The 19,705-nt window shown below is 49.0% G+C and overlaps 1 protein-coding gene across 1 annotated transcript in view; it reads right to left on the bottom strand.

Moving 5' to 3' along the window:
• The window catches only part of ALPK3 (alpha-kinase 3), a 58,913-nt gene that overhangs the window by 34,404 nt on the left and 4,804 nt on the right, over positions 1-19,705 (bottom strand). Inside the window, 3 exon segments of the mRNA XM_008565887.1 lie at positions 10,326-10,447; positions 13,958-13,996; positions 19,052-19,680. Coding sequence (XP_008564109.1) covers positions 10,326-10,447; positions 13,958-13,996; positions 19,052-19,680 — 790 coding nt within the window.

The raw sequence follows: 19,705 nt of genomic DNA, 5'->3' as shown, positions 1-19,705 counted from the left end.
TTTTTCCGTGTCCGGCAACGGATTGCAACCCTCAGTGTTGCCCCCGTACCGGACCAGGGACCGGCAACGGGATTGCAAACCTCGGCGTTGCTCCCGTGCCTCGCTCAGCCAGTGAGCGGGAGCCGGTCCGTATGTGGGATCCGAACCCTCGGGCGGGAGCGCCACCGCGCTTCCCAAGCGGCGCACTACCCAGTGCGCCACCGGGCCGGCCCCCTTTTTGTCTTTTTTTGTGACCGGCAACGGATCGCAACCCTCGGTGTTGCGCCTGCACCTTGCTCAGCCAGTGAGCGGCTGGTCTGTATGTGGGATCTGAACCCTCGGCGGGAGCGCCGCCACACTCTCAAGCGGCGCACTGTAGCAGTGCGCCACTGGGCCGGCCCAGAAGTCAAAGACTTCTAATATACACTCACTCAAATATATATATTAAGTATCTGCAGACTGCCAATCCAGGACACAGAAGCATGCAAGACAGGGTCTCTTCTCTCAGTAGAAAAGATAAGACATGACTCCACACAGGTAGAATGCACATAGCATCTGCACATATGCTCTGCCTTCTCCACTGTCTAAAGATAAACCTCACTCCTATCTAAAGCAGCCCCTCATTGGATCCCATCTCCTCTTGCCTAATCAACAACATCTCTCCAACAATTATTCCTTTCTCTCCTGCATCATTGAAATCTTCCTCTATTAGGGCCGGCCCATGGCTCACTTGGGAGAGCGTGGTGCTGACAACACCAAGTCAAGGGTTAAGATCCCCCTGCATCATTGAAATCTTCCTCTATTAGGGCCGGCCCATGGCTCACTTGGGAGAGCGTGGTGCTGACAACACCAAGTCAAGGGTTAAGATCCCCTTACCGGTCGTCTTTACCAAAAAAAAGAAAGAAATTTTCCTCTATTATATCGTTCTCATCAGCATATACACCTGCTGTGCTGTCTCCCTTCTGTAAAAAGAGCTTCCTTTGACCCCACATCCTCCCCTAGCTCCTGCCCCCATTCCTCTGCTTGCTTCTTTACTGGAAGTTTTTTGAGAGCGCTGCCTGCACTTGCTGTCTTCACTGCCCCTCCTTCAGTGAGGCTTCTGTACTTGCCCTTGCCCAGGTCACCCCATGACTTACACACTGCAAAATCCAATGGCCAATGCTTATGTCTCAATGCTGCCCAATGATCAGCAGCATTGACCCCACTTCCAGAAATTTTTTCCTCACTTGCTTCTGGGACACCAGCCTTCTGGCTGCTCCTCCCACTTCACTGGCCATTTTTCCTCATCTCTTGCATTCGTCTCCTTTACCACCTAGACCTGCCCCAGGGCTCAGGTCTCAGAACCATTTTACATTCTCTATCCACACTTACAACATAGGGGATCTAATCCTGTCCTATGACTTTTAAATATTTGTATGCTTATGACTCCAAGATTTTTATCTTCAGCAGAGACCTCTCCCCTGCACTCCTGGCTCCCATTTCTGACTGCACACCTGGCATCTCCACCTGAAGGTCAAAGAAGTATTGAACTTAACATGTCCTAAGCCAAATTCCTTATCCTCCTCTCCAGGCCAATTCCCACATATCTCAGTAAATGGCAACTTCATTCTTCTAATTTGGCTCAGGCTAGAACCTGGAGGTAACGCTTTATTCTTTTCCTGTTCTCACATCCACTCCATCAAGCAATCCTACCAGCCCTGACTTCAGAATATGTCCAGAATCTAATCACTTCCTTCCATTCCCCACTAATGTCATCTTACACCTCAATTTCTGCAATAACCTCCTTGCTGATCTCACTGCTTCTATCCTGGCCTCTCTTCAGCCCATTCTCAGCACAATAGCCAGAAGGATCCTTTTAAAATAAAGTCAGGTCATGGTGCTCCTTTAGTCAAAGCACCCCAGTATCTCCCATCTCTCTCAGGCCCTCATCTCCATCCACTCTCCCCCATGCTCGCTGTGCCCCAGACACACCTCCAACACACCACAGCAGCATCACATCTCAATTCCTGCAGGTCTCTGTTCACATGTGACTCCTTAGAGAGGCCTTCCCTACCACCCTGTGTAAAACAGCAGCTCTCCCTGTCTTACTATGTTTATTTTCCTTCATAGAACACATTGCCACCTGACATATTATACACTTAGGAGTATCTTAGTTTACGTCCATCCTTTCCATGACAAATATCAGCTCCATGACAGCAGGGGCTTATCTGAGTCATTCACTGCTGTGTCCCCAGTTCCTAGAATAGTGCCTGGTATGGAATCAACAGTCATTAAATATTTATAGATGAATAAATGAAGCAATCTTAGTGCTGGGGGTGCAGAGAAGAGAGCTTTTGGCTGGCGAATCAGGACAGGCTTTTAGAGTGAGTAACATTTGAACTAGACTTGAAGGGTGGGCAGAATTTCAGAAAATCTGGGTCCAGCACCTCCAGTCTCCTCCCCTCCCCTCAGCTCTAACATCACCTGCACTTCCCCTTCATAGCACTAAGCACGATACTGTAATGGACTATTTCCCTGTCTGTCTCTCCTGCTAGACTTAGGCAGGAATCATATCTTGTTCACTGCTATATCCCCACCATCCAAGACAGTGCCTGGCACATAGTAGTTGTTTACTAAAAATCAGCTGGATGAGTGAGTAAATGAGTGAGGGAATGAGTGTACAAACAAGAGGTGGACAGAAGGGCATGCCTGGTAAAGGAACCATAACAGTAAAGTGTGAGGGCAAAAAGCAAAGGGCACACTGGGGACTGTGGACAGGAGCAGGGAGCATGGGAGGCGAGGCTGCAGTCAGCCAGCCAGGAACAAACTCTGGGCAGGCCTGGCTGTAAAGCGAGCCCCATGTTTCCACCGTGAGCTAAAGCCCCTGGTTACATCACTGTGCGTGTGGCCAAGGCCTGCACAGGTGTCCTCACCATCCTGTGGGATGATCTCATCCCTACAAGGGCCCGGCTCAGAGCCTACCAGCCCCATGACCTGCCCAATACAGCCTCAGCCTTCAGGATATCTGAGTCCAGTCAGGCTGGGGTGAGGGGGCTGGGGTGGGGCAAGGAGGGGGATGCTGAATGGACCCCATAGCCCCAAGGCTGGGGCCTCAACCCCTATGCCACCCTCTGGTGCCTCCACATACAGTGAGGGCCAATCTGACAGCTCAGGGCTTCAGAGCAAAAATGGGCTTTGGAAGCAAATTTATTTAGGAGAACACATTGCCTTGTCCCCTGGATAAAGTGAACTTTATCCTAAAACACTCAAAAGCAGGAGAGATTTGGGCTCTTCGCTCCCAGCTACACACACATACACACTTTTGGCCCTGGTCAGGAGAGCCCACAGCAGTACTTGAGCTTGTGGCCTTCCCTCTACCCCTTCACACCCTGTGACCTCTGTTTCACAGCCAGCAGGCCTGACTTGGAAACCCAGCTCTGAGATTCACAGCCTCATCCTAACCATTCCCAGTTTGGAGGAGCTCAGATTCAGAAGAAGAATAATGAATAGAAATTTGGAGTTTGCAAATAACTTTCCAATACAGAATTTGATTTGGCCCTCAGAACGATCCCATGCAAACAACTGCTAACATTTATTGAAGAATTACTATGTGCCAGATACTAAGCTGAATACTTTTTACATACTATTTTATGTAATCCTCACAAAAATCCTATGAGGAATGTACTGTTACTAATGACCAATTTAAAGAAGAGGAAATCAAGGCCCATGAAATTAAGGGTCCTGCCCAAAGTCATCTAGCTAGTAAGTGGAAGAGTCAGAATTCAAATCCCTCTCTTCTATAAAACAGGCAGATGTTTTAATCCCAATTTTACACAAAAGGAAAATGAGGCTCAGAGAGGCTAAGTAACTTACCCAGGGTCACACAGCTGGCATGTGACAAAGCCCAGGTTTCCTTTTCCTTTTTCCAGTGCTTTTTTTACTGGGGGTTCTGGGACCAACATATGAGGTTTTGCTCCAAGTAGTCATTATATTAAACTTATTTAACTAAAAAAAGTTTCTTCAAGGACTTGGTTCTGTCTAAAAGCTCAGTCCCTTTATCCAATCTGCCTGCTGCTGGTGCTTCCTACTCTCACCCCAACATACTCATGCACACATGCACACAAACCAACGTGGAATCTATAGCAGAGTTGAGGAGATGCCACAATGCTGGACAGATCTGGGCAGCCTCTAGGAGGACAGCAGCACTCGGCCAGCGGGGCCCCTGGGGGAGATAGGAGCCAGAAGGCCCAGCCAAGACCCACTAGATTCTGACCACCAGGAAAGCATCACCTGAGGCTGGCAGGGCCCTGGTGGGGCTGAATATCCCAGCCTCATTTAGGGAATGCTACTGGTAGATGGGGAAGGAGGAGAGGCAGGTGTAGTCACTCTGTCTCCACAGAGATGAGCCAGGAGCAGCACAGCAGTCTCACACGGAGGCCAGTCTCAGCCATAGATCCAACTACCATCTGCTTCTCCAGGCCAGGGAGACCCAATTTCCTTTTGGGGGAGGGGGACAGCTGGATAGTACAGGGAGGAGGGAGACCCAATTCCTAACTTTATTTCCTTAGTTCTCAGAACCTTCTCCATCACCCGTCCCCTTCCCCCTTTCCCCTCTCTTACAGTCTAATTTTCCCCTTGCTAATTAGAAAAGGCTTGCTTATGGTATACTATGGTGATCATAGAGGCCTCTTTCCTAATCTGCTACATAACCTGAGATTTTGGATGTATGTAGAGACAAGTAGGGGGAAGGAGAGGGGAAGGTATGGCAATGGACTAAGATAAGGATATTAGAGACAGCCAGAGCCCTGGAAATGTTAGGGCTTCAATTGGTAGTGTTGTGAATCTCGGCATGGTAGGTGCTCCTGAACAGAAGACCATGGACCTGGCTGCTCATCATGAAACATGGGTATAAAAGTTTGCTCTTTAGGTTGGGCTTGAAACAGGGAAAAGCTTACTCTCATGATGACATTGGGAGTATTCGATAAAATGTCCCAAGATCCTATAAGCCAGACTCGTGTCTGGCATCTCCACACTGCCCTCAGAGTCCATGTCTACAAAGGGCAGAATGGAAGGAGAGAAGGGGAGCCATCCCTGATGCCTGCACCTCTCAAGTGGGTCCCAGGTCTCCACAGCAGCTGCTGTTACCAAGGCGCCAAAGCTGCAGCTGAAATGAACAGGCAGTGTGGAAAGTGGAAAAGATACTGATTTTGTCATCAGCACAGTCAGGGTTCACAGTGGTCATCCGGCAAACAGGCACTGAGCACTTTCTTTGTGCCAGCTCCAGAAAGGCACAGTGTGTCAGGTGTATGCCCTGTCCCTGTAGATCTCATGATTTTGTTGGAGAGAGAGATGTGTGAACAAAGAAACTATACCACGGAGGATGGAGCAAGAGCTCTCCTGGAAGTGCTGGAGATGACCTGGCCCTTTGAGTTGGGCCTTAAAAGATGCGAAGGACTTTGCCAAGCAAATAAGGAGTAGGCTTCTAGGTAAAAAGGCAGAATTAACATGTCATCTACTCTCACGCTCTCCTAAAACACGCTCAAGCCACGTTCAGAAGATTTTTAATCAAAATATATAAAACTACAAGGACAGGGGGGACAAGCAAAGAGAGCAACAGAAGCAACAAAAATTTGAAAGTTGGAAAACAGATGGACAAGTGGAGACTCTTGGCAGACCCAAGACAGCTAAACCCTAACCTAGCAGTGGAAAAAACTGAGAACTACGCTTTTCACACCAGAAAACCCCCAAAGGGCATAAGAACTGGCAACCAGGGACCTCTGGAACTGGTGGTAAAGAAGAAGGAGGAAAGGTTAAAAGGTGCTTAAAAATCAGATCTCTGGAATCCTTCATCTACTCTATACCACTGGATGTCTGCTCCTTCCCCACCACAGCCAAAGGTGAGGTTTATTATCTGGAAATGTAAAACTCTGCCCTGAGGCTAAGCCAGCATAGTTTAGGGCATGACTATTCTATGAAAAACAGAAAAATGTAATAACGATATATTATAAAATAAATGCTTTATGCTAAGAGCCCACCAAACCCTCTACTCTGCATAACTCCCAGGAAACCTTTCATGAGGAAATCTACCTAGTCTAAGAAGAAGGAACTAAAGAAACTTACTTTGCAGTTCCCAACAGCAGCTACCCAGGTCACCCTACAGTGAAGATCCAAGTTTTCAGACCCCTCCTACTGGCTCAGAATTTCCAATCAGCTTTTTATTCTCCCACTCTTAATCATTATTTGACAGCCAAAGATTCCTAGATATCTGAGGAAAACCTATAATAGAAGATTAAGGACAAAATTAAATTAAACACACAACAAAAATAAAAGCTAGTTGTAAGAAACACAAACTATGCAGGGAGAAGGAAGCTTTTAGAAAATTAAACATTAGGGCCGAGCCCGTGGCGCACTAGGGAGAGTGCGGCGCTGGGAGCGCAGCAGCGCTCCCGCCGCGGGTTCGGATCCTATATAGGGATGACCGGTGCAGTCACAGAGCTCGCTGGCTGAGCGCGGTGCGGCCGGTCTCAAAAAGGACCCGTTGCGCGCTTGGGAGAGTGCGGCGCTGGGAGCGCAGCAGCGCTCCCGCCGCGGGTTCGGATCCTATATAGGGATGACCGGTGCAGTCACAGAGCTCGCTGGCTGAGCGCGGTGCGGCCGGTCTCAAAAAGGACAAAAAAAAAGAAAGAAAAGAAAATTAAACATTAGTAGTCTCAAAGAGCTAAGAGAAGATACTACATTCATGAAAAGAACAGGATGCTATAGAAAAAGACAAAAAGAGCTCTTGGAAGAGTTGAAAGAGACAACTGAGGAAATCTCCCAGGAAGTAGAGCAAAAAGACAAATAAATGAAAGGAGAAGAAAGGATAAGAAAATAAGAGAACAAGTCCAGGGGAACAGACATCCAAACAGGAGTTCAGAAAGTAAGAACAGAGAAAACAAGAGGAAGAAATCAACATTGAAATAATCTGAAATTTCCCAGAACTAAAGGCTCTCAGTTTCCTACTGAAAGCATCCAAGCACGCCCCAAGACGAAGACACCCATATCAAAACACATCATTATGGGGCCGGCCCGGTGGCACACTGGAGAGTGCACCGCTTGGGAGTGTGGTGGCGCTCCCGCCGAGGGTTCGGATCCCATGTGGAGACCGGTTCCTGCTCACTGGCTGAGTGCGGTGCGGGCGCAACACCGAGGGTTGCGATCCCGTTACCGGTCAGTAAAAAAGACAAAAAAAGACAAAAAAAAAAAAAAAAAAAACCACACATCATTATGAAATATCAGAACACTCTTACAAACTTCGAGAGAGAAAAAATGGTCACATGCAAAGAATTAGGATCAAACTGTCTTCCCACTCTGAACAGCAACATTGGAAGCAAGGATACAGGGGAGGAATGTCTTTAAAATTCTGAAGAAAAATTATTTTCAACTTAGAATTCTATATCCAGCCAAAACCTCTATCAAGAGTAATGTAGAAAAAAGACATTTTCAGACACAAAGAGTCCAACATTTACTTCCTGTGTACTCTCTCTAGGGAGCTACCAAAACAAGAATGCAAGTCAAGAAAGAAAAAAATGTGGAATACAAAAAGCAGAAAATCCATCACAGGAGAGAGATAAAGAGAATCTACAGGATGACAGTGAAGAGAGATCTGGTTCTGCACACCAGATCCAGAGAGAAACTAAGTCATATTGGAGTGGAGTGACCCAAAGGAGAGCTAGGTCCAGAGCTTGCCATCACAATGCCCACTGCAGCGTACCATCCTCAGGACCTGAAAGCAGTCTTTCAATAAAGCCTGGGAATAAACCAAGAAAGAGGAAAACATGAGATCCAGAAAGCTGAACTGAACCCAGGAGAAAGTCAAAGGGAGGACCAAGGACAGCTGTGTATCAGGCCTAAAAGGCTACCAGTTCAAATAAAAGAATGGAGATCTCCAAGAGGGATGTCTCCAAGGAAAGTAATTGACAGATTACTGATGGCACTGACCTCATAGAACATTGCATTAAGAGGTTACTAGAAAATATAAGAAAAACTAGCAAGTTCCAGGGTTCAAATTAGCAATAGATATCAAAAAAATAAACTAAATAAGTTTAAAAATTAAGGAAAGTACTAACCTTGGGAAAAACAGAAGAAATATAATCAAGTATACTACAATGTTCAGTTATGAAAAATATTGCATAGGTATTATAGGGTAAACAGTGAATGCTGATTTAAGAGAAAATTATGACTATATGAGAAGATAAGTGAAGAGAAACAGAGAAAATGATGATTTAAAGAGCTAATTCCTTACCTACCATAACAGGAAGACAATAGAGAACATCTAAAATTGAAGACTCAAAAGTCAAAGGCATTCATATATTATTCAGCATTATGGAAATGTATACATGCCAGAAGAAATAGCTAAAAGCTGAAAACCATATGTGCACATATTAATTGGATAAAATAAAATTTAATTTTCTTTAAAAAGAATGATTAAGGACTTTCTAAATAGAGAAAATAGCATATGCAAAAGCATGGAATTGTGAAAGAACTGGGTTTTTTTTAGGAAACTGTTAGTGCCTGCTGTAGACTGGAGACCCCCCCCCCCAACCTAACTGAGGCTTAATTCCCACTGTAACTGCTGAAGGTAGGAGATCCTATTATAGTAATTGAAAGATGGGGCCTGGAAGAGGTGATTGGATTGTAGTGAATGGCTTAATAATGGTGGTCATGGGCGTAGTCCTGAGCGCTTTAAAAGGAAAGCACATAAGAAGCTATCTCTCTCTCTGTTCTGCCATTTTCTGCCATGTGAGACCCCTGTATTGCTGTACAGCCACCACTAAAGAAGACCCTCACCAGACATGTTCCCCGGACTTTGGACTTCCTAGCCTCTGAAACTGTAAGCAATAAATTTCGTTTTATTATAAATTACCCATTTCTAAGTATTTTGTTTTAAGCAACAGAGCTAAGACAGTGCCACAGTGACACAGGGTAGGCAAGCAGTATCAGGTGTTGCAGAGAGTAAAAGAAGTATCTCCTGCTCACCAGTTTGGTGGACTTTGGCAAGTCCCCTAGCCTCTTCCAGTTTCCTCTTCTGTAAAATTTGACTAATAATAGCACTTACTTCACAGGGTTTTGTAAGAATCCGACGACAATGGAAACAGTAGAAAGTTGCCAGATGCATCGTGCTGTACTAAGGTAAGCCATGCAGAGTCTCAGTGTTCCCTGGAGCAGAGAGTGTTCTCAGCCTGGAGCTCAGAGGGTTCTGGGTAAGGGTGAGCACTGCCCATGGGAACCCAATTCCAGAGAAACTGTTTATCTGGCTGAGGTAGACGAGTCCCCCAAAATCAGGGAATGTCACTGCTGGAAACCACCAATGCCTTGATTTACCCCAAAAAATGGGCTCTCACAGGGAGACCAGACCTAGGACCCTTGAACTGGTGGCTGCACAGATGGGAGGGGTGGGTGCACATTGGTGGGTCCTGCAGTCCCTGAGGCAGCTCAGGTTTGTGCAATGGGAGGCTCTGCTGGGTAGTGTGGGGGATGGGGGCAATGTCTGGAGCCAGCTTCCCAGCATCCTACCTCTTCTCTTCCCCTTCCAAGGAGCATCACTCTACTTCCTATTCTGCCAGGCAGCTGCTTCAAATTCTACCTTGGAGCTCAGTAAAATTCAAATAATAGTAGTCTTAATTTCTAACACTTATATGGTACTTAACGTATGCCAGGTACTATTCCAAATGCTTTGCATGTATTCACTCATTCAATCGCACAATAACCCTCTGAAGCTCATACTGTTATTATCCCCACTTCACAGATGAGGCAGCTGACCTGCTCAGCTCAGTATCTATAACTGGAAAGGGGATGAGCCAGGGTTCTAAGCCAGGCAGTCAACTTCCAGGGTCTGCAGTCAGAATCACTACATGTCACTACCTCTCTAGTGTGAGACTTCCAAGCCTCAAACTACTCAAGTGTAAAACGGGGACATTAGGAGAGATAGCTTTAAAGATCTCTTTCATTGTGAGAACTTTCTTTTTCTAGATCAAGATCTGAACCCTTGACCTTGGTGTTATCAGCACCACGCTCTTTCTAGTGAGCTAACCAGCCAGCCTGACTACTTCTTTCTGTGGAACTAAGATTCATCAGTCATGTATGCCTGAGGGTGAGGAATCCTTACTGAGGACAGGTTTTGAAGGAGAAGAGCAGACTCCAGAATGAGAAGATAAGGGGACACCAGCCTACATAGGGAGATTAAACTGGAGCAAAAGCTAAGAAAGCAATGACAACTCACACAGTTCTGTGCACACCACCCACTGCCCCATACCTGTCCCCACGGCTCCCTTGGGCCCTGCTCTGTGCAGAGGCCCTGGCATGGAGCATAAAGACAGCCTCATTACCTGTGACGATGCAGGTGAACCTGACGTCGCTGTCCTCGGACACAGCCCGGGACTTCAGCGTGGTCTCAAATAGTGGCTGGGTCTCCTCTGTTAGCTGAGCAATGATGGAGCAGAAGGTGCTCCTAGGAAAGGCAAAAAGCTATTCAGAGCAGCCCTCCCCACAAAATATACCACAGTCTGGCCTTGTCCAAGGCGGCTTAAATCTTACCATGTCATCCCGTCATCCCATGGCCATAGCTTCAACACCTGGGCAAGTCTTTCTTCGAGGGAGCCTGGGCCTCCTGGCCAGGTTGGGGGCAGCAATGGTACCAAGGGGCTGAGTAGAATCCTGACCCAGACCCACCACACTAGGCAGGCTCCTGAGCATGACAGACTACAATCCCAGGTGCCCCATCCCATCCTTACTGGGGGACCTTGCTTCACCCTCCACCTTTCATCCTCAGGGAAGCCAATGCATGGGGGAGACACGCATATGGATAGGTCAAGCCTCAGAGATGGAGCCCCTAGCATAGCAGAACCTTCATTCATGCCAAAGAGGGAAAAGCCAGCCAACCTTCAAGGATTCATAGGTCCTAAGAGCTCAGGAGCTTCTCCTCGAGCTTGGGCTCAGAAGAAAGTCTCCTACGTTTATGAGCACAGATTCATAGTGCACAAAGAATAAGCTGGCCAATGCCAGGGGTCTAGACCCAAAGATGGACTCTAATTCCTAGGGATGTTAGAAAAGGGAGACCCAAATGAACTCTGATCCCAAACAGGGCTATGGACCAGAACTGGAAAGTCAGCTGTGGCTCCCCTGCTCCATCCCTGGATACCACATGCTGAAGTGAAAACATGGCTGGCAGCTCCAGGACCAACCAGCAGGATTGCCAAACCACAGATTCACCCTGCAAAAGCCAGAACTTTTAGTTCCCATGTGACAGTCCATCTCCCAGAATTCAGGAGCATCTGTAGGCTTTCTGAGTCCAGCACAAACTTACCAACAATGCTCAGGGCTTACAGTACGCTCCTTCCTGGGCACGGGAAGCAAACAACTGTGCCAAACCCTTTCATGGGCCAGCAGAGACACAGTGTCTCCCTAGGCGTGAAGCGCAACCACACAGCCAGGTTGTGTGGTGCACAAGCCATGCCCAGCCCCCTCCCCCCCAGGGACGCACCCTATTGTGAGCAGCAGGGAGGACCGTGAGTGGGTTGAGTAAAGAGCAGCAGGAGGAACTATGGCAAGAAAGATGAATCATTCAAAGGCGCCTTTCTCTGTGCCTCAGAGGAAGGGGCAGTCACTCAAGGGCAATGTTTGTCTGTCCATGACCTCTCCACCAGGGGTTGAGTAAGAGTTTGTGGGAACACAAGCAAACAGGATCTATAACACTACACATTTTGCAGGGAGGCGTTCCATGTTCAATGTATCTTTTCTGTGAACTTGTGTTTGAGGAGAGGTTGCATCCCAGGAAGAGTGTCTGGAATCAAGTAAGACTTCTGGACTGATAAGGGTCCAGCCATGGTTTCTACACAGGAATGAAGATGCCTGTGTATACAGTTAGTTGACAGGAGCCTTCAAAGACTACCCAGAAAGGGGACCTCTTAGTCACCTAAACACTTGAGCGGGTCTGCAGTTAGACGTGTTCTATAACACTCCCTGCAACTCTCTCATCTAGAACTCATCTATCTAATAAACTTCTTTTCCTTTCCCTCTTAAGCCACTCAGAAATAGAAGGTCCTTCAGGACCTAGGCTATCAACTCCCTGAACACTCAGGAAATATAACATCTGAAAGCTTTTCTTGCTGCTCTCATATTAACAGCAATTTCTGACTTTGGGGAAATACCAAATCTCAACCAACAGTTTCTAGAAACTGCCAGGCCAAATGTAATCCTACTTCTATGATTCTGTGATTAATACAAAACATCCCTAATTATGGTCTCCCTACATAATTTGAATCCTACCTCATCCGTGAACATGAGCCTAGATCCAATATTCAGCTTAGGCTCTTAGGTATGAAGCTTCTTGGGCAAATCTAAGAAAATCATTTCGGCTACTGGATAAGTAAGAAAACACGTATACTATGCTTCAAGAAAATTTGCAGAGACAAGTGCTCATGCTAGATTTTCAACAACAGGTAGTTATCTTATTTCATTACTCTTTTTGAATGGAAAATAACAAATCTTCTCAAACTTTCCACACTAGGTCCTAAGCTATATTATAAAAAAGGTTTACATTGGAAAACCATAAGTAACTGCTGAAAGGGATGGCTAGATGAAAGCTCTCCCTTCAAAGGAAGTGGGTTTGGAATGCATTTGTGGGCATGAGAAGAGTCACTGTACATGCTGTCATGTTCCACTGAATGTCACACAGCTTCTCATTGCCACAAGCTTTCTGTCCCCATCCTCAAAACCATTCAGATGTGGGATGGACTCTGAATGTGCTGCATCCAGCTCCCTAGAAAGCCAGGAAGTCCACACATTTGGAAATGGTCATGTCCAACCCTAATACCTCCAAGCCCTTCCAACTCCATGACTTCATAAGGATATCACAGGCTAATCATGTGTCTCTAAAGAACAGCAGAATCTTTGGTTTTCATGATGTTTAAGGGAACCTATCCTTGCCCTTAGGTTTGGTTGTTTACATTGCTTTGAATAAACCCCAGGTCCTCTCTCTTCCAGCACTTACCACGCTCCACTTTAAATTAGTTCTGATATCCTCACTTCCACCCATGAGATACCCAGAATAGTCTCCTCAGTGTTCATCCCCATCAAGAACCATGTACATGGTAGGTTCTAATCATGTCTGTAGAAATTAGTAGCTATTCAGAAACTAGTTAAGTATTCAGAAATCTTTCTCTGTGTAAAGAAACTGTAGCCAACTCTCCCCAAATCTTTCAGAGTCTGGGATGAGGCCCAAGTGATGGGAAGTAGCCAGGAAACATCCCCACTTTGATCATCACAGTCAGTGCAGCCAGCAATAGAGAGCTGTCACCAGCTTGGGAGGCAAGAGGACAGTCATTCAACTGGCAAACTTTGACCATGGGCCTGCTCAGGCCCTGCCTTGGCTCTGCAGCAGATTCAGAGAATACGTTAATGCAGGAATACGCTGACATGGTATTCCCTGATCCCACAGAGTTCACAATCTGCAGGGGTGGAGTGAAGCCAAAGGAAAGGAAAATTCAGAGTAAGAGGAGGTAAAAGGAGAACTTAAGGGACACCAGGAAAAAATTTTAAAGGTAGTGGCCATGGTTAGAAGGCAGACAATAAGGTATCAAATCTAAACATGTGGTTACAAAAAAACATGAAAACCTAAGCTGGCAAAGAGGTGGATCATGTGACTGGTGGCTCTCTGTTCTGTTCCCATGGTGTCTCTCCCAGGGACATAGAGATGTCATTGCAGGCATCTCAGGGACCCTTGCCCACATTTCTATTCCTGAGTCCCTGTGCCCCTTCAAATGGCCCATGCAAGCATCAACTCTGGCCCCTGTGAGACCCGTGCTCACGTGAGTACCCTCTCATACCCTCCGCACCCACCCTCCAGCCCTCCCCTAACCCCATGCAGCCTGGTTAGTGCATGAGCAGTCACTCAGTGGCCCCTGAATGCCCAGACCCAAGAAAAAAGCAGTCAGAGAAATGTAATGCAATGTGCATTTACCTTCCAGAGCTGGGGTGAGACAACCGGTTGCTTGATAAGCTAAGCAAAAACAGCAAATGGAATCATTAGGCCAAAAAAGCAAGGATAGGAAGAGGCGAAATCAACAACAGTCGCAGAAGTATTAATCGGTCACCATCTGGGGCCCAGAGGCCTTTCTATTAAAAGGGACCAGCTGTCTTAGTTGGCCTGTTCCAGTTAGCAAGTGGCCTCACCACCGGATACCAATGTATCTGAAACCAAGAGCTTGTTAAATGCAGCAGAGTCCAGGAAAATGGTTAGGCAGGAAGGAAGCCCTATGGGGCTGTGCTTTAAGAAGGTGTGTCCCAGGTACTTGGGTCACTGCCCCTCAGAGGGGGGCATATAGCTGCCTGGCATGTTTCCCAACCCCACAGTACTGCCCCAGCTTGGGGACAGCTCTCCTGCTTAAACCCTCCACCTTTTGGGAGAGAAGAGGCCCCATTCCTGGAAATCCCCTGACAGGCTGGGAAGGAGACAGGTGGCCTGGAGAACACCCACCATTAATATGTTAAAGTACAGTTAAAGAGGCCACACGAGGCAAATCAGCTGAGAGAGTGAAGAAGAGGAGAAAAACAAAGCGGTTAATTCAGCAGGAGCCAGGAGGCACCCAGCTCTGTCAGACCAGCACAAGGCCCCTTCTACCTGGAGTCCCTGATCATCCCTCCTGCCTGGGGCAGCTGAGAACAGACACTAACCAAGGTCTGTATAGGCCACTGGAGGGTGAGGACCCACACAAGACTGCCCCTCAGTGGAACTTCAGCCCACTTGGTATGAGCCAACTTTTACCTCTCCCTCTACCTTTCCTAACATAATCTCCAGTGGGACTCTAGATCCCAGCTCTTTGGGAGATCTCAGGGGCCACCCCATCCATACTCACTCCCTTCAGCTTTTCCTACTGTGAGAAAAGCTCTCCCCATCGTATCAGCAGCCCAACCTGTGCAATGGCACTTATGGTTTACATCTCTCATCACAAAAACCCTCATTAAGATCCCATCTTTTTATAACCACAAAACAAAACTCATCCTCTTCCCCCAAAACCTAGCTTCCTATCCAATGCTTCTGGGTTGTGGATACCACCAGCATTTTCTCAAACTCCTAAGCTCAAAATCTGCCATCTTGGACTCTTCCCTCTCCTCTACCCCCCAAATCCAGACAGTCAACAATTTTTGGCCCTTCTTTCTCCGTACTCCTGCTGTTGTGCTCTGATCTAGACCTTCATGGCTCCATATTTGATGACCACCTCAACCCCCTTCTCTTTAACCCCTCATATCACACCACTTCTCTGAACAAAATGCTGCAGGCCCCCACTGCGATTATATCAAGTCTCGACCCCTTGACTGGGCCTTTAAGACCCTGCCTGATCTGCTCACACCCCCACTACAACCATAGTTCTACTTCTCAACACTCAGGTTCCACTGCAGCCAGACCTGTCCCTAACTGGCATGGATGCGTCCATTCCTAGGTCTGAGCCTTCACTTTTGTCCTCCCTGCTTGGAAAGTCCTTCCTCCTTCCTTCTGCTCAACTAAATCCTGCCCACTCAGCCTTCAACCTAGCTCTTTTTGTAGCTTCTGTGGCCCCTAGCAAAGTGCTAGGCATACAATGGGTATTCAACCACTGCTCTATGAAAGGGAGAGAGAGAAAGGGAGAAAAAGAAAAGGAGAGAAGAGAGGGAGAGAGAAAGAAAGAAGTGGAGGAGGGGGAAGAGGGAGAGGGGGAGGGAAGATGAGGAAATGCATTCTTCAAACAGGAAAGAAGGGTCCTGCCCCCCAGACAGAACTGCTGCTCCAGAAAAGAAGGGATTAAGCATGTAGCTGCCTTTGCTCAGAGTTTTAAAAATCCTCTGGAGGCTCTGTGGGCAGAATTTCCCATGGTTCCAAGACATGGCCAACTTCATCCATTCCTGACCGTAAACTTCCTCTGTCTCTCTCAGAATTAAAAGAGTTCTTCTTTCAGTCTAAATTTCTTCCCTGGGAAGGAGAGGGGGAGAGTCAGCTTTCTAATTCAGACGAAAATGACAGGATCCACAGGTCCCACCTAACACGTGGGCGTGGGCGAGAGACCGCTGGGTTAGTGGCTCCTCCCCCAGCTCCCTCTCCGGGCCTGTTTACAATGCTCTGCTCTCTGTCCCCATTGTCCTGTTTTCTCTGGATCTCACTCTTACATGTTTATCTGGTCAGGAGGAATCCTGGGACGGAGGCACCTTGTTTTCAGAAGGCAGAAGGCCTGTGCCCTGCTTACTGGGCCCATGGTAGGCTCAGGACTCTCAAGCCAGGGGAGCTCCCCATTCGCTGACTCTGAGGGGGTCAGAATCAGAGGCATCAAATGTTGGGGCAGAAAGGCTTTAAAGAGTTCTTCATTCCACTTTCAATTTAGAGATTGAGAATTCAGAGAATTCATAAAGGAGAGAAGTAGGCCTGAAGAGAAACCAGGACTGGCCATAGAAGCTGGGGACCTCCCATCCTTCCTAACTTTCATCTATTTGGGTCATAAAAGGCCCTTGGAAAGACCTGGCTTGATAATTCAGTTTCCCTAAAAGCCCTAGACAGCCTGCCTGACCCAAGCAGAACAGCAGAGGTTGTTTCAAAGCTACCTGTAGCAACATCATAGGTTCTGCTGCTCCTCTGAGCCCTGGACCTGGACCAGGGTCTCCAAGAAATGAGGGGGCAGGGATTTCTGGAACATCAGAGTGTCCTGCAAAAGCTAGTTAGTCATAACTGCTTCCACCCAACTGTGGTACCTTAACTTACTCTAGCCTACCCACACCCCACCTTCCTATAGAGGTGAAGTTCTAGAGGCTGGATGACATAAAGGGGTTGGCCTACAGTTTGGTGAGAGTATCTACATGTTGGGTCTCTGACCCCAGTAAGCATTGAAAACATCCTTGAACTGATGTTGGACTGAAAACCCCTCCCGGGCTGTGGGGCAAGGAAAGGTGAGGTGTGCTTGGGGAGATAAGTCCCGGACCCCAGACCAAGGCCTCTGGTGCCTGGCCACCAGCCCAGCTGACCTTTAGCTTCCAGGGCAACCCATCCTCACAATAGCCCATGAGAATGATGCCTCAAGAGCTCCATGACAGATTTTATAATGGCAGACCCAAGATGGAACTTGCCTCTTGGTCAGGACTCTGGGACAGTCAGGACTCAGCTGGGCTGGAGCCAAACACAGCTGGTAAAGTCCTCAAGCAACCCCCTTTCTCCCTTGTCTCTTGGACCTTCTCCCCATGCCCACAGGCAGCCAGGCTGTTCTGAAGGACAGCAGACATATGGTTGCCTCTTCCAACCCAAGTCAGGCCTTCTTACAGAACTGGGAACTGCCCCTCATCCTTCACTCCCCAATGCAGCCTCATTTATACTTTCCCCTCTTTGGCTGAAGGCTTTTTTCCCAGAGGTCAGAGAAATCTGGCTCTCCTTGTCCCTCAGAACTTGTGGGGGTCTGTGGCCTGCTGGCAGGAGCAGTGAAAAACTGCAGGGGCAAAACACAGCCCAAAGTCCAAGGCTAGAAAACCATATCTCCCACTGCCCCTGTCTTGCCTCCTCCAAATATTTGAAAAGAGACTTCTTTTAAGAGCATTGATGTTTAGGTCCAAGGGGACGCAAGCCAGCCACTTCTATCCCACCTCTAGCTCTCAGGCTTGCACACTGCTTTGTGCTCATCAGTTGTGCAATTAAAATTAACCTACCACACACCTGCTCAGCCAGGCAGGAGCACTGTGTCCACCAGCCTTTTTCCTAACAGGCCAGATCCCTTACCCTCCCCATTCTGCCTGGTTTTCAAGCCACCCTTCCTCCCCTTCCTCCACTGCTGCTGTCTCCAAGAAGGACCCTGCTTCCACCTCTTCTACTTGTTCCACTGTAATTAACAAAGGCCAGACACAGGAGGCAAAGCCTGGACACGTCATGGAGACCAGCGTGAGACAAATGTGAGGCTCCCACAAGGGACTCATCTTCACTAAGGACTGGGAAAAATATCCAAATTTCATTCCAGTTTTTTCATAGAGCTGGTACTTAGGAGGAAGGGGCACGCTCTCCTGGCAGCCAGGGGCCTTGTCCAGTCTGACTCAGTCACTAACACCAGTCCTCAGCCCTGCCCCAGACATGTGACACCATTTGACAAGTTTTATGCAGAAACCGGTTCCGGTTACATTTGAACTTTTCCAACTCCAAGGTCAACAGGACTCAGCCAATTCATGAGGAAGTGCCCAGGACTTTTCCTGAATGTCCTTGATGGCTGTTTTGGGAAGGGAGAACAAGAGGTTTCTAAACAGTGTCTCAGAAGAGTGGCTGTTTTCTGCATAATCTATAACAAGCCAAATTCTGGGGCTATGAAACAACCACTATCCCAATAGCCAGTCACATTTCCCTTTGGAAAATAGGCTCCAGAGGTGGAGGGAAACTGAGCTGCCCAGAGGGGGCAGGAAGTGTCTTTCTCCATGGCGATGCTCCTGTCCACATGTGTACCTTTGAGTGACTTTGTGCTTCTCCATTGTCTGTGTCTTTGTATCTGCGGGTAGCCTAGCTCCTAAAACAAAGCATCCACACCTCCTTTAACTCTTGGAAAACCAACGAAGGGCTCATCAGTTCCACCCCTCCCTTGGCATTTCACTCTCCCAAACTGGGCAGGCCAGTTGGCTCCCTTAGAGCTACAAGCCTTCATGCCTGACATCCGCAGGGCCAACCAGCACCTCACCCCACCGCTTCATCTCACTAGCTCCCCCAAAGATCCTGGAGAGGACCAAAGTCGGGGACCCAGAGGAGGCACCTTACTGACACAGGTTTATTTCTTCCTGGCGAAACTCCCCCACCCTGAGTACGCAGCCCCCACTCAGGGCGGTCTCCCTGTTGCCCCCTCCCCCGTCCCCTCTCCCTTCTTGTCCCCAAGAGCTGTCCCCCTCCCTCCCAGCCCGGGAGGAATTTCAGCCACTCTGGCTCCCCTTATCGCCAACTGTGGAATCCAGTCCAGAGAGTAGCAGGGTACGGGGCGGGGGAGATAGGGAAGCCTTCGGGCCCCTGGGCGATCACCCCAAAGTAGGGCCTTTCTTCTTTCCTCGGCCTCATTGTCCGAGGCCTGAGGCCCACGGGCCACGAGGGGTCAGCCGAGCCCTGAGGGGCCATGAGGGCCACTGCAGCCTGGCCAGGTCCCCCGGCCTTGGGCCTTCGCGCTGAGAGAGTTCGGGGGCCGCAGGCCCCCCTGAGGTGAGGGCCTCCCCGGTGGCCGGGCCGTCGTCCCAGGCCTCCCGCGGCCGGGACCCCCCTGAGGTGAGGGCCTCCCCGGTGGCCGGGCCGTCGTCCCAGGCCTCCCGCGGCCGGGACCCCCCTGAGGTGAGGGCCTCCCCGGTGGCCGGGCCGTCGTCCCAGGCCTCCCGCGGCCGGGACCCCCCTGAGGTGAGGGCCTCCCCGGTGGCCGGGCCGTCGTCCCAGGCCTCCCGCGGCCGGGACCCCCCTGAGGTGAGGGCCTCCCCGGTGGCCGGGCCGTCGTCCCAGGCCTCCCGCGGCCGGGACCCCCCTGAGGTGAGGGCCTCCCCGGTGGCCGGGCCGTCGTCCCAGGCCTCCCGCGGCCGGGACCCCCCTGAGGTGAGGGCCTCCCCGGTGGCCGGGCCGTCGTCCCAGGCCTCCCGCGGCCGGGACCCCCCTGAGGTGAGGGCCTCCCCGGTGGCCGGGCCGTCGTCCCAGGCCTCCCGCGGCCGGGACCCCCCTGAGGTGAGGGCCTCCCCGGTGGCCGGACGTTGGGTC

The sequence above is a fragment of the Galeopterus variegatus genome, unplaced genomic scaffold (genome assembly GCF_000696425.1).
Source record: "Galeopterus variegatus unplaced genomic scaffold, G_variegatus-3.0.2 Scaffold14, whole genome shotgun sequence".
Lineage (NCBI taxonomy): Eukaryota > Metazoa > Chordata > Mammalia > Dermoptera > Cynocephalidae > Galeopterus > Galeopterus variegatus.
This window is presented reverse-complemented; position numbering and strand designations above follow the sequence as displayed.